Genomic DNA, 16568 nt, shown 5'->3' on the forward strand with positions numbered 1-16568 from the left:
GAATGGACACTGGAAACTTTAAAAAGCATATTAAACTATGGTTGTCATTTTTGTAATTGCTGTTGTTAAACTGGAGAAAACTATCAATTATTAATATTCCTATAGCAGTTATGTCCATTATTAGTCTCCTCGCCTAATTAGGTCCTTGAATATTCCTTTGAGTTCCTTATAAACCATCACATTAAACATAATTTCAATGACGTAAAAATATATATGTAGAAGAAAGACTGAACTAAACATCAAGCTGTACTAAAAGTTGTTATTGCAGGATGAATGTTGTCTTCTGTGTAAATTTCATCCATTTTCCAAATTTTCTACAATAATCATCTATTACTCTAAAACTGAAAAAAAACCCAGGAAATCTAAGAATAAGTGCATACCATTTTTATATATCATATAATGACAAATTTTTAAAAAAGCAGTGTATGCACTATGTTCTCAACTATGCAAAAAGAAAAGATGGAAATACTTTAAAAAATGTTAACAGTTCCATTCAGTGAATGGTGGAATGATGGGTGATTTACTTATTTCTTTGACTTTTCAATATTTTATCATTTTATAAGTAAACATACATATATATATACATATATGTAATATTAAGAATAAACATTTAATAATAAGGATTAAACTTTATATTTTTTACGTGAATTCAACTAATCATCCTACCAGTATTAATTTTCCATAAAACTTTCAAGGTCAGGATAACCTTCTTTTTGAAAAAAAGTAAAATATAACATCCTAAACGTGTTGCCTCAAATACTGAGCAAAATTGATATGATTATTCATTAACATTTTATTTAGATTTTACTTGAAAGAAAAGGAGAAACTTGAATCTAACTGCAGGGGGTTGAAAATTCACAAAGTATCTCGAAGGGCTCACTTGTAAAGAGACACTTCACCTCTAAATAAAAACATCAAACAAATATTGTTTTTCTATGATCATAACGTCAATCTGATTTCATTTGTAATTTGTCAAAGAACTTTTGATCTCAAAAGTGCTTCAATAAAGAAGAGGGATGTGTGCCAAGTGATAAGACAGTGAACCATTCATTGAATCACTAATTGGAAGAGAGCTGGAGATTCACTCTCGGGCAGATATAGAGAACTCACCCATGACCGATTTGTGTCCCCAAATGGAACTTTCTGACAAGCAGCAACAGACATTTTTTAGTGTAAAGATTAGAGTACTGATACTCCTGAAATAGCAACATTTGTTGTTGGGAGGGGGCTGCAATCCCACTTCTTCACGGATTAGTATTAGTAAGTGACAATATGGTGTCTTAGCTGTGACACCCTAACACCACCAAGACAGCTCCTGCATTTCAACGGCGGGGGTCATTTAATGTAAAAAGGAGTGATTTGTTTTTCTTCTATCTGTCAGTCTACAGGGGATCTGAAACTTACAACATTGCTCATTTCCCTTGGGCCCCTGGGAATGGGAATTGTCTTTAACCGATGCCTACCAAATCACGTCACATAGTGGAGGTCGACCTTTCTTTTCAATCTATGCACTTTCCAGGAGTTATAAATCAGTTGACTTTCAAGCTCGATGAGATGGCATATGCCCTAGTTTGAAGAACAGATGGAGGTTTGGGGGAAAATTGTTTCTGCAGGCTTGCTACAAGCAGCCCTGCTCCATAAAAGTGAACCATTCGCACTAATTTCTCACATAAATTACACAGGCAGCAGGGAGCACCAGTCTATTCAGCAGAAAATCTTCCATCTCGCTTTCAGAGGTCATCTCACCAATTTAAATTAGAGTTATTTCCGATCCATGGTTGTATTGTCATGCTGTACACTTTGGAGACATAGCAATTTACATCAAATAAGAGAATGGAATGAATCGTATATGCAGCCAAGCCTCTAAAAACACTGAACAGCACATTAAGTGCCAGAGGACTATTTTTTCCAAGACTTCAAGAATAAGCTCTGCCTATTAATTAATCACAGAGGAATTAACAGTGGATGCGTGGCAACTCTCTTGTACAAAAATCAGGTAAATTGTCACTTCTCTGGTAAAATTTGCCTTACAAATTCCACTAAGGCCTGTTATCCAAACTCAAGCTTTGGCAGTTATTGAAAGAAGCAGAAGGCCAGGACAATTCCAAGAGAACATCCATGCTTCTTCATGTGAAACAAATTATTCAACTCTTAAATAAATTTGCTTATAAGATTTCAAAAATCAGTATCAGATTTACCTAGGTGGTGTGTGTGTGTGTGTGTGTGTGTGTGTGTGTGTGTGTGTGTGTGTGTGTAGGGGGTAATGGATTAACGTTCTGAATACTTAAGACACTGAAATATTAAGAAATTGAAAGCACCAAAGGCCTAAATTATTAATCAAATGTATGGAATTTTCAGAACAATGTACTGAGGGCTAACGGATCAGGGGTCTCACACAGAGTGACTTACTTGAAAATGCAACAGTATTTACAGATAATGAGCTTTCATGGTTTGGGGCTGAGTTTAATTGTAAGAAAATCAGTGCACATTTAAAAATACTTATATTCAGTAACTGTTTTTCCTAGTAGGAGATTATCAGTTATGTCAATGAAAAATCACACTGACAGAATTTTTATAGTTCACGATACCAATGTTGCTAAACATGGAAAAGAACTGAAAAAAAGGAGAACATACCAGGGAAGAAATTTTGACTTGAAGCCATACACGAGTATTAGCAACTCACGGGCGACACAGAATGGAAGGTGCTGTCCAGCCACCTTCAGTAGACATTTTAAAAACTAACTTAAGCATCCAATTAATTTATGCACAGCATTTTCTTTACTTGGATGTTACAGTTAGACACGTATTTTTAGTCATTTAGAAAGAAAAATGAACTTGTCATTTTGAAACTTAAAGAATGTAAAAAAATTAGTAAAGTCATGTATAATATAAGGAATGTTTTCATGATATCAGTTCAACCCACCAAAACTATTGTGCATAACTCTGGACCGTGAATTCAAATTAATTTGCTGGTGCTAATCTTCCCATTTCGTTACCAGAAAACTTGGTCTCTATGGCTAATTTCCGATCAATATTTGTTCTTGGAAGTATCTCATAAACATCTCAAATATAGTAATTGTGAAACAAAATTTCTTAGAACTTCCAATTAAAAAGAGACATAGCAATCATCTGTATGTGATAATTACTTACGGAGAAGGAAAATAAGGCCTAAAGAGTGAGAGATATGGTCAGTGAAAGTGTCTACAGAAGTAAAAGCTAAAGACAACCAACTCTAGTATGCTAACATCCATTCAACACATATCACTGGGCACCTACTCTGTGCAGATACTGCTCTAGGCACTGGGATAAATGAATGAACAAACTAGAAATACAGACAAACATCTGTGCCTTAGAAGACGTCAGGCTACACTATTTTTATTAACCTTGATATTGGCTCCATTGTAGGTTCCTGTCTGGTTTTCATTTTTCTTATTATATTCTAACTCTGTCTTTTTATAGTTCTTTGTAAAACAACTTGAAATCTTTTTTTAATAGAGTGGGGTATACATTTTATATATACAGGATACGTTTGTAGAACTCATTGGTTAAAAAATATAAAAGTGTGCTTTTAGTTACCTAATATGAATTTATGAAATCACTATTTAATAGAACAACAAAGCCTTGTGATCCTAGTTTTAATCAACAAGTAACTGTATAATATCTTAACCTCAGGGGATGTATGCATAATGGTGAAACTGTAAACACATCCAACAATGACAGATACATTTTGTCAATGAAGACAGGCTCTCTGAAGTCCATTCTCAAGTATCTGCCTGTGTGTGTCAGTTACGGCTCTATTAATTTTATTTCAATATAACTGACTACTGAAAATCACTTACATATCAACTAAAGAATTAAAAAACAAAACACACACACACACACACACACACACACACACACGAGAATGCAGAAATGTCCCTGGCAGCTGGGCTGCTTTGAACAATGGTCACTACAACATTGCCAGGCGAGGGGTTATAAGGTGCTAAGCGAGCGGAATTTGAGACAAAGTCCAAGTCCATTTCGAGCTTTTCCCTTTTTGAGATGATGTGAAGATTTGCGACTGTAGTTGCACTTGTAACAGGGCCTGTATTATATCCTGACTTGGCTAGACAGTTATAGGGCCTCTATTTCTTATCCAGACCTCTTTAATCTCTGGGACATCCTCATGCATGTTCATTAGAAATTTAGTGGGAAATAAGACTCTCTTCGTGCATATCACATTCTGTCACGTAGCATGGGATCACGGACGGATGGAGAAAGGTGATTTCTATCAATATCTACTACATCAAAATGCCTATAAAGTCAAATAATTTAGTGTAATTGCAGCTGTTTTCATCTCTAAAACAGTGAATGGCTTATAATTTCATCTAGTTATTTAAAAAAATCCAATATGACTATTATAATTTTCTTCAACTCTTTCTCCCAAGGTCTGCATTGAAGTGGTTATTTTAAAATGTATCCCCATGTTATTTTAAAACAATGGCTCAGAATAGGAGTTCATAACAAAATGGTGAATTTCACAGTATTCCTATGAGTCACATTTGTGTTCCTCTTTAATTGTGTAAGTAACAATTATTATTTCAAGTTCATTGGAGTGACTACTCCAAATGACTTCAGATTTGTACTCAGAATTCAGAACTAGAATGGGCTCCTGGCTCCTTTTCCAGAATGGACCCTGGGAAAGATAGAGGGGGAAATGTGGATTGCCAGAAGCAACAAACAAAAAGAGGAAAAGGAATGAGGGGAAGAGAGAGGATGGAAAGGAGGAAGATGAAGGACCAGAGGATGGAGAGGAGGAGGGGAAGGGTATAGGAGGTAGAGGGCAGGGAGGAAGAAGCAAAGAACTGAAGGCTGTTTTAAACTGATTGGAGGGTACGGGGTGGGGGTGGGGGTGGAAGATGCCTGGAAGCAGAAGAGAGACAATAGTTTACAGAAAAGCAATGCAAACGCCTATATCATTTCATATTCCCCTATGACTCATCTTTAATGTTTGGTTTTAGTGCAGTTTATAACTCCTCTCCACTGAAGGACCACCTTCTACACTCCTCTAAGTAGCGGAGGTGGAGACAACAGGCGGCATGTCTCATAAACATATTTGTATAACATCTCTTCTCCCTCCGGATGCTGACAGGGGAGACTTTCAGACAGAGCCCAACCCCTCCCCTCAGCACTTTCCTTGCCAGGGGTGGGATTCCTGTTATAGAAGTACAGGAAATTGACGATGTGGAAACTCAAGCACAAATGTTTAAATGTCTGTTGTTCCTGCTGATTATCTGCCTTGTAGCATATCCAGAATGGCAGCTGTCTGTCACTCCTGTTGCCTGTACTCTGGATATTGAAGTTATCAGCAACAGAAGAAAGTCGTTTTTGTGAAAGTTAGTAGTGAAAAGAAAAATTCAGAAAAAGGGGCAGATTAAAAATTTAATAATTATACTTTATTATGTCTTTCACCATTGCTAGCCAAGAATTCTTTGGCTAAATTTAGAAAATGTATATTTAAAAAAGAAAAAGTATGCCAGAACTTACCTGGTTGATTTCATATTTCAGGTCAGAGCTATTCATCTTTTATAGATAATTCACTTACCAGTGGTAAGTATATAGAAAATTTCACTACAAATATTTCACAAAACTTATTTTTCATATTTACCAAAGGAATGTATGACAAGCATAGACAGCTTGTCATACATTCATGTCATACATTCATTGTCATGATGTATGCATACAAAAATGCACATGTCAGTCCTATTTGTTCATTTTAATAGTGACTGGGCTATTTTTTTTTTTTTTTGGCTGCCATTACCTTAATCTAGAGCAGCACTGTCTAACATGGTAACCATGTGGCTATTTAAATTAAAATTAATTAAAATTAAAATTTTAGCTCCTCGGTCCCACTAGGCACATTTCAAGTGCTTAATGGTCACATATGGCCGGTAGTGATATGTTAGGGCAGATGTGGGGCGTTTCCACCAGGGTAGAGAGATGTGTTAGACGCGGCTCTGATCTGCAGAGACACCACCAGGAATGGACCAACATGCACAGATCACGCCATTCGCTCGACCCTTCTACTTGGCCTACAAATGGCCATTTCCATATGCACTCAACTACGAGGTCAGTTCAAGATGTGGGGTGAGAAACCTAAACACGCAAAGGCATTTTCCTATCTCTAAGTCTTACGTCTATGTTCTGACTTTACTAGGTCATTTGTAAGATATCCCTGTAGAGTGCCTTTGCTATTTCCAGCCTGTACGGTAATTTCTGATATGGCGGTGATGGGGCCAGCTAATGACAAACGAGGAGAAGGGGTATTTGAGGTTTGGGATGGGGACCCGCCACCAGCAACTTCACAGACAGAGATGAGCCTGAGATGCTGGGACAGCCTTGGCTCAGCGCAGTGACCCCTGGGCAGAGCCACAGGCCACCTGTAATTCTGATCAAAGACATGGACTCTGTCACCACGGAGACGTGCACACTGTTTCGGGCACTCACACACTCCCTTGGCATCCACAAGGGAGTGGAAAGGGGACCACGGTTTCTCCTCCCGCGAGGGGAGAGCTATGACGTGGAGATGAGATTTGCGTGACCAGACTGCCCACATGCAAAGACATGCAGGGCAGGGGCTCCGCTTGGTTGGTTTGGTTTGTTTTGTGGGGGAAGAAGCCCTGCTTCCTTCAATATTCCAGGCCCCCTTTTTTAGGAACTGCCGCCCGAAGATGCCCTGTGCTCCTACCAAGTCCCAGACCGCCCCACAGCGAGCGTGCTAGGGACTAAATGTAAATATGGAGACTATGCTTAACATTTTTAATGTTTTATTTTCAATAGGATAGAAGTAAATTGAAGTGTGGTTGGCACAGCTTTAAAAGAGAAGTCTCATGGGTAGTGGGATGTTTCTTTAAATGTACGCTGCCATCCTACCAGTGGCAGCAAATAAATTGCTTCCTCTTTATTCTGACTTTGTAGATGGCTGGATCAGTACAATAGTCAATAGTAGCTTAAGAGAATTAATATAGCTATAAAAAAGAAAAGCAGTTTATATCCCTTCTGACTGCTGGATTAGCAAAGATAACGCAAAATGATTCATCATATATGCTATTATTTTTCGAGACGAATTTTTTCTTGTCTCTTGACATTTCTAAAAGGTACTGATAAGAGTATTTGAACAGGTCAAAAAAATCTATAAGTTCTTTTAATTGACATGATTTTTTCATGTGCTATACTTACTTAAAAGACCAAATCCACTCACTTTTTATAAAGAAACATGGCAAGTTCTTTTACTCAAAGGGATCAGATTTTTAGGAATCTCCACTGTGTTATCTTGTGTGAACCAGTACACAAACACAATATCCACAAAATTAATGAAATATAAACCAACCCCAACATCGCAGTAAAGTTATGGAAATGGGTACTTATATTAAGACTAAAATATCTAAATTAGTCATACTTCCTATGAATTCTTTCTCATTACATGCACATTTTCACATGAGAAATTTCACACTGTCATGGAGACAATGAAAAGCATTATGACAATCCTCCTAAAAAATTATGACAAAATTAAATAACAAGGGCACCTTCAGATTTCTCTTGCCAAATAATCTGTAATACTCTAAGTTCAATAACTGTCTATCAGATGTCTGTTCAAGATTTGTAAATGTTTCATAATTATATGAAAACATTTAAGGACATAGAAACAATGCAAACAATTCTTTGTTTTTCCATAAAGACAGGAAAGAAGAGGTTAACTTCAATGAATCTTTCTAAGACAGTTTGATGAATTCTTCAGTTTGATCATTTTACTTTTTAACATAAATTCATTTGTTACCAGTTACAATTCCTACGTTCACCTTCTTCAGACACTACGATAGGACTTTTTAGTTAAATGGGTCAATTGCTTACTTTAAACGATATTTGGCAAAAACCTTTTATGTTCCTTAACCTGATGCGTTACACATGTGCAACCGCTTTTCTGTTTTAAGGCTGAGAAACCCTTTTAGCTGATAAATATCACCCAAAGCCAAGTCGTTGATGACAAAAATAATTAAATAGTGAAGCTTGTTAGAGATCAGCATTCATTTTTCAAATTAAATGTAACAGCCTTCTCCAGTTAAGAGATTGGCAAGTTTTTACAAATAACATCAGTGAGCCTTTTAGAAAGAAACACAGCCACATTAGAATGGAGTCATTAGGCGATACATTTATTTTGAAGCCAATTAACCTTTTGTCAGGAAAATGTCGGTGCTGTAATGGTTTCAGCAGTGGAGGTCAGCCTCTAACAGGGCACGTATGACAGCCACGGCTCTGGCTGACACGTACTGCACACAGAAAGGAGAGCACAGCACTGGGAACCGGCTCTCTTTTGTATTCCACTCTGCATTTCCAGGGAGCAGACAATCTTGACCTATCCATTTAGGTAATTAAAGCTTCCATTTGGAAGTGTCCTGCAGGAAGGTGAAATTTGGGGGAGATAAATGGCTATTGCTCTCTGTATCTAGCCACCAGTTCCATCATTTGATGGACTGCCTGAAACAGGCTGGGCTGCCAGGTTCTCATAAAAATAGAGATGAATTGGGCACCAGACAATTCTCTAAGGCAAAGCAACTCTGTCATTTTCTTTTTTGCAGGCTATAATTTAATTGTTAGTCAAGGTGGACAGCTGACACGGGGAGGCTTTCTCTAAGAGCTTACCCACCATCTTCCATTTGCTGCGAATTCACTCCCGTTTATTTATCAGCCAAGTTAGGTTGGCATTGGGAGATGTCACTTCGGCAAGTGCAGCTGGCTCTCCCAGCTGTGCCCTGACTTACCTTCCACGCTATTTTGTTTCCTTTCGAATCATGCTCAAGGGCAATTGGGAAGTCTCCTCGCTCGTAAAATTTTCGAAATGCTGTGGGCTTGGTTGGTCTTTCTTTAAATGCTCCTGCTGCTGGAGGACCTCTCACCTTCAAAGAAAAAAACCAAATAGGAATCAGATTTTAAAACACACTGAAAAATACACAGAGAAAATAGTCATTTCTGTTTTTTTTTTTTTTTAAGTTTCAGTTTGTATAAAATATTCTGGATGTAAAGACCAAATTACTAATAATAGACAGCAGGAATCTCACTAATACAAACATCTGGAGAAGAAAATTATTTTATGGTCACTGTTAAGGGTTTACTTTATTTCAAGCTACTTTGGACGTATTATTAGAAAATATCACTTAAAATATTTTATAAGGAAGGGAAGCCTGAACTTTTGTTTAAAAAATATTTTAATAAATTTATCTATGTTCACAGTATTAAAACTTAAGCTTCCTAATAATTACTAATTCTAATCTCAGGTCTGATTTATTTTGTGGAATCCTGAAGTAACAAATTTAAAACATCTCCTTTATATCTTTCTACATACATCACATTGTAGGATATAGTCTCATGTTATAAATATTAACAAAAAAGACCCTATAAAATGTGATATAAAATTTACTGATAATAAATGAGAGGTTAATAAAGAAAAAATGCTGATCTACTATGTGCGTATATAGCATACATTTGATAATATGAATTTATGAGAAAGTAACTAAGATTACATGAGAATCTTTCATCCCTCAAATTGATATATTTATTAAAGAAGAAATATTTCATATTGAGTTATTCACATTGAGTACATTAATGCGTACACTCAAAGTGTACTAATGAGTACAATTTTAAATGTGCATTATTTACATATAAACTAATTAATTAGGTTCCAAGACTCAAAGTGATTAGTGAACTATTTAGAAAATTATAGTTCACTGTATTGTTCCTTACGTATAGTCTAAACATGATTATCTTTCCCCATATTTGAAAAAAAGGGAAAATGCTAGTCATTTAGTAGTTTAATAAAACCATGATTAATTTGTTAATTCTTAATATGGACAAGATAGCTAATAATTTATGTAATATCTTAATATTTTAAGTTATGTTAATTTTTAATATTTATGTGAAAACTTTAATTTTAACAAAGGAATATACAAAATATAATACAGAGGGTGCCCAAAAAATGTACACACATTTTAAGAAAGGAAACTGTATTAAAATTGTAATAATATATACAGATAACAAATGATGAATACAAGTCACATTTGACTTCTGCAATGACAAGAGGTGCTCAAAATGGGTTCCCATCAGCGTCCACACACTTCTGATTATGGCCAACTACTGCTTGAGCAATGTTTACCAAAGTGTCCACTTTTATACATTTCTTTGGTATCCCCAGTAAGTACATTAGATAATGACAAATACATTTTATCTAATGGACATATAAAGGCTAATATTAGGAAATAAGTGGGATATTAAGAAATATCTTATTAAGATGATTAAATGTTGGAGCACAGTAGAAGAGTGAGGTAACACAAAGGCAGTTGTGAAAATCTGAATTTTCGTCATTACATAGCACATGCCCAATATACAATCACATAAGTAACCAAGGTGACACTGGGCAGGGGGACGCACTATTTCCTCTTACTTATTGAAGATGTGAAATTTGTTCTGGCATTAGAATTATTAGCCACCATTTTCAGCCCAATTCATGCAGTTGTTAAATAACCCTGTACGTCCAACAACTATTTTGTGCAGAGCTCGGAGCTAGACTCTACATACAATCGAGAACATTCTCAGGTTCATCAGGATAATAGGAAATGGAGAGCTGTGATTTTCCCAATTCATGGACCAGAAAATCTTGAATCACATTTTTTGGAATTGATAAAGAATTGACAACTTTTTATTTTGCCAAGAAGTTACATTAAAAAAAAAAAAAGGTTACCATATACCACGGTGTCACCATTTTAACACCCCTCCAAAGTGGTAGAACATAAAGAGAATACTAAGCCAAGTTAAACTAGCATGCATACATATTTACAGAAAGTTAAAGTGCAATTGTGCATGCGTGCGTGTGTGTGTGCATGTGTGTAAGAATTGTCATTGTAGAGTACTGATGACTGCTCAGAAGGTATGTCATTTTATGTTTGTTTTTTTTTTAATTAACTTTTGTGGATAAAGAATATGTGGTATCTATACAATGGAATATTACTCAGCCATAAAAAGGAGGAAATCCTGCCATCTACATGGATGGACCGTGAGGGCATTATACTAAGTGAAATAAGTCAGACAAAAAGACAAATACAGAATGATCTCTCTTATGGTGGAATCTAACAACAAAAAAAGACTCATAGAAACAGAGTGGAGTGGTGGTTGCCACGACTGGGGAGGGGGCAGCATGTATTGATTAAGACATCTTCTTCCATTTGCTTTGTGGTCTTTCTGATCTTGGTGTGACAATTGAAACGTAGATGCTGGTTTATTTATTTGGAGACTTGATCTTAAACCTCCTGTTTCTTCTGGTTTATCTGACATGTCTCTGGCAGAGTCTTGGCGGAGGGAGGCATCTCATCACTGCCAGGTTGGTGCAGAAGTCCCGGTACCCCGCCTGGCCTCTACTGACCCCCGTGGAGGGAGCCCTCGTCAATACTGGGTGAAGGTAGGGCTCCAGCACTACTTGGCCTCCACTGACACCAACCTGAGAGGGAAGGGTGCTCCCCACACACCGATGGGGTGGCCTCATTACTGCCGGGCAGTGTGAAAATCCTGACTGTCTCTGAGGCATGCTTTGACAACATCCGAGCGGGAAAGGGGAAGACTCTGTCATTACTGCTGGCTGGGGCGGAAAACCAGGCGGCCCCCATGGGGTCTCCATGGACACTATGGGTGTTGGGGAGCCCTTTGACTATTCTAGTAGAAATGAAAGACCCAATACCTCATTTAATAAATTCAACTACAACCATCATTTAGACCTTGCGTCTTGCTCATCATCTGATAACCATCCTTTTGAGATTTTCTAGATGCTAAATTATTATTGATGATGTCGACAGCAGGCCTCCCGCTTGTTTAATGGACCTAAAATTCACTTGACGTTCCCCATTTTTATCCCTTCTCTTTGTAGTATCTTAAATTCAATATCTCTTTTTCCTTTTCTCTCTTATTCTAAATATACTCTGATCTTGCCGGTTCTGAAGGCAAACTTTGAATTGCCCAAACTTTTCAAAGAATGAACACATTTCTAAGAAGCCCAGAGGCTTTTCATGAATTGTTAGGCATTCCTTACACCTAGCAGGTTAGACCTGTTGGTGCAGCAGAGGCGTTACCAAACTGCACACAGAAAACATCACTTTGTTTCTAGGTAGTATTTTGCTTCTATCTGAAATACCTATGTATCCACTTAAACTTTATAGGAGGAAATACTATTTTTTTTATTTTACCCATAATGCATTCCAACATTCCAAGTAATTCTAAAAGTCTGTACTAGAAAATTTCAGTAAATATAATTGACCTCTGGAATGGTAATAAAGATATTATCACTGGAAACACACAGAAAGGTGTAACTTTGACTAAACAATTTAAAAACAAGTGAAAACGCTGTTAAGAATCCTAGGTAAGTCTCATGTTTTAGAACTACTGTAAGTTTTATTTAATGTCTTAAAAATTTTACCCCGATTTTTTATAAATAATATAGAGCAAATAAGGAACCATAAATCAAGTTAGATTTGTGGGAAAATGCAATTAGGATTTGCCTGAATGGTGAGGGCTACCCATAAACCAATTAGGAAGAATGGATGTTGCAGCAGAAAGCTTTTAATAAAATCTAATGCACTTGGGAACCGAGATATTGAATGTACTTTGAAGTGAATACAGATGACAGAGTACTTTATTGAATGTGCTGTAATGGATTTAGGACTTAGATCACAGTCTCTGTCATATTGTCACAAGACTAATAATAATTAGTAGAAAGGAATTTAAGGCTTTCGAAAATTCTTTATCATACCGTCTGAAAGCTTCCTTTTTTCAGCATATCTGAAGCTGCTAAAAAAATAGACTTTTACTTCAAGTGGGGGATGTACATTGTATTATTCTAATTGGTCCCTTTAGCCAACTCATTAAGATTGAAACAATGGATAAAGAAGTTGTGGTATATATACACAATGGAATACTATTCGGCGGTAAGGAAAGATGATATAAAAACATTTGTGACAACATGGATGGATCTTGAGAGTATAATACTAAGCAAAATAAGTCAGACAGAAAAAGCAGAGAACCCTATGATTACACTGATATGTCGTATATAAACCAAAAACAACAAAAGAACAAGACAAACAAATGAAAAACAAAAACTCATAGACACAGACAATAGTTTAGTGGTTACCAGAGGGTCACGGAGGGAGATGAGGGTAAGGGGGATCAAATATATGGTGATGAAAGGAGAACTGACTCTGGGTGGTGAACACACAATGGGATTTATAGATGATGTAATACAGAATTGTACACCTGAAATCTATGTAATTTCACTAACAATTGTCACCCCAATAAATTAAAAAAAATATTGAAACAATGAAATGCAAAGACATTCCTTTCCTATTTTCATCAGTTTCAACCTGAAATTTGGATTCATGAAAGCACTGTGGTGACGCCCCTGGTGAGTCTAGTCTCTGAGCTACACCGCACCTGAATGCTGGCCCCAGGGCCCGCAGATGTGTTGCTTTCAGCCTAGACTTCTGAGAAGGATTGTAATTCAGTGTGTGCCCCAGGTGCCAACTGTAATTGCTTTACTACGTCAGAAATTTTGCAATACCCAAGGTCACCAAGTGACCAGGATGTTGTCTGCATGGTATTAACAACAAGCAAATCTGGTTGTAATGACAGTTGCAGCCCCCCAGCACTGACAGAAGTGAGCTCATAGGACCAGGCAGCTATTATAAGAAGCTGCAACAATGTAACAATTTAATGATACAACAACACATTATGATAGCAATGTTTTTGCCAATAACAGCCAGAGAAGATAACAAGAAATGTATATGAATATTTATGTATATAAATATTCATATTTATATAGACATCCTGCAGAGTCCTTAAAAGTCAGGCCCTACAGGTAGCAGTGAGTGGCAGAGAAAACTTCCAAGTGGTGTGGGGGATCTATTTTAGGAAGATTTGTCCACTGAGATTTAACTGGATGGCCTGCCATCAGGAGACTGGAGACAAGATGACCAAAATGGACTTGACACAGTGTCCAAGCATGAGATGACAAAGGCCTGAAGTTAGGGTGGCATCAAAAATAATAAGAACATCTGTTAATATTGTGTTCCTTGTCTTACAAACATTATCCATCTCAACAAAACCCACAGGAAATGATCTTACAGACAAGGAAATCAGAGCTTAGAGCTCCGCAATAACCTGGCAGAAATCAGAGAGGTAGTGAGGAGTAGGAAAGAGATTTGACCTTCTCCTCTGAAGGACATGACGCCATCACTGCATTAAAGGATTGGGTGTTGGCCAAAAGCTAAAGAGGAACTATCTAGGGTGCATGGCTGATGGAATAAGGAGTGCTAGAGGCTATGATGAGACAGTCTTCAGACTACAAAGATGCAAATAATCTACTTATGGTATATAAATAATAAACTGCAGAATAGAGGGGAATCTTGTTAAACCACTTATAATTCTAGCACCTATTAATAATGTGCTTTCCCTGTTAGACTGACCAAAAACATATACAAATACCATATTTTTACATATTTATGTCCTTTCTATTTTATGTACTTTTTTCACTTCGTATCATAGGTTTTGATGTTGCTACTGATATCAAAATTTAATTTTTCATGTCTAGGCAGTATTTCACTGACACTTTGCAATTATATTTGGAATTTACATTATTTCCAATTTTCTTTGGATTTTGTAATTACATTATTATAAACATCTCAGGCATAATACATTTTTCATATTTTATATTATTTCCTTCAGACAGAATCCCCCATATGAGATAATCTTAATATGTCATGAATCTTGATAAAGTTATTTGTTAATTAAGCAAAAGAACAGGTCTTGTGTCTTAGTCTGCTTGAGCTGCTGTAAGGGTTAGTATAAGGAAACTAATTTCATCACGGAAGCCCCAGTCTCTTGGGGTCACCTCATACTCCTAATTACCTCCCAAAGGCTCACCTCCAAATAGCATCATGTTGGCAGTTAGGGCTTCAGCATATAACATTTGGGGAGACACAAATTCAGTCAATAGCACCTGACTATCCTCCCAATTTAACGAATGAGGATGAACATTTTCTCATTTTAATATAAATGCCATATGCACACATGTGTGAATGTGTGCATATGTGTTCATGTCTCTTCCAAATTAACATCAATTTGTATGACGCTTTTATAGTGAAAGGTATTAACTGTTGGTTGCATTTAACCGCCAATGATCTCCTCACCATCTCTGCTTTCCATTTTATTTATTTAACATTTAAAGGTTTTAAATTTTTGCAGGAAAGTCTCTTTGTCTTTGCTCTATTTGCTCTTTTCGCCTCCAGCTTTGCCTTTTCTAGATCACTCCTCTGCTGACTGCACAATGAATATTCTAATAGACTAATTAAATCATATCTTCATCTATTTAAAAGCCATAAATGATTTCCCATTGACACGCTACACAAAGACATTTGCAAGCTGACTGTTGATCTGTCTAGCCATTCCTCCACAGACACCGGAAGCATAAGGTATTTAATCCTTCCCACACCTCTATAACCCAGCACGTGTATGCATTAATTCAACAAACACTGCGGACATACCATCTTATCTGAGAATGCAGCCACTTGTGGAGCTAAGAGGGATCTCACAGGGCACACAAAGTCCTTGTTTTACTCTTCATATGAACTGAAATCCAAAGGAACTGTGGAAAGGCATCCCGATTTACATGTCAATGCTTATTTGTTCTCAGCTGTCATCCTAACAATGACCTCAGCTCTGCAGGCACTAGACTTCTTTCAGGCTAGCATCCAGCAATGTGATTCAGAAATGGTTCTGCAATGCTCTAGGACAGGAGAAAGTCCCAAAGATTGCTGAGGAAATTATGGTTACTTCATTTCAAGTGTATAACTAAACTGGAATATTCTTGGATCTGAGATTGTATTTCAAAATGTAGTCTCTACACTCTACAATCACCTGCAAAGCAATGGCTGGGCTACCCAATTTCTTTTTCAATTATTTTGGTTAAAGTACTAGACATAAGTGGTTCATTAAATTCTCCATGTAGAAAAAAAAAAGGAGGATTGATAGTCTTTCCTAACAAAATGAGGCACAATAATCAAATGATACAAAAGAAATCTTGACACATGAAGGCTAAAAACTTTACTCAAAAGCTGATCTCTTTGTGCAGTTAAGTACAGAAAAAGGCCACAGATTTAAGTGCCCAAGTGTGATTCTTGCTATCAACTTGTCTCCAGAGAGTCATCGGAGATTTCAATTTAGACATACTATTTAGCATTTGTCTTGCAGAACTGATAACGTGCCTGAATGACTGAGGCGGCTTGGTTAAAACACTGTCACACTTAACACTAAGGCCACGGAAACGAGGGAGCTAAATGTGAAAGGAGAATATAAATGGGTAAGAGTTTAAAAGATATCTATTCCCCTTACACCTCTAATGTTTAAAGTATGGAAAATAGTTTGTATCTAAACATATATTTTTTGTCTTGTAACAGAGTTATTTCTTACTGAATAATTAGGGTAAAAATGTCATTTTTGTA

The 16568-nt window shown here is 36.8% G+C and overlaps 1 protein-coding gene across 3 annotated transcripts in view; it reads right to left on the reverse strand.

The window, feature by feature from the left end:
• Positions 1 to 16568, reverse strand: part of PACRG (parkin coregulated) — a 480352-nt gene that overhangs the window by 417188 nt on the left and 46596 nt on the right. For all 3 annotated transcript variants that reach the window (XM_081044897.1, XM_081044896.1, XM_081044898.1), the window contains exon 2: positions 8799 to 8933. In XM_081044897.1, the coding sequence (XP_080901023.1) occupies positions 8799 to 8933 (135 nt within the window). The remainder of the gene's footprint in view (positions 1 to 8798; positions 8934 to 16568) is intronic.

This window comes from Rhinolophus hipposideros (assembly GCF_964194185.1).
Source record: "Rhinolophus hipposideros genome assembly, chromosome: 3".
Taxonomy (NCBI): Eukaryota; Metazoa; Chordata; class Mammalia; order Chiroptera; family Rhinolophidae; genus Rhinolophus; species Rhinolophus hipposideros.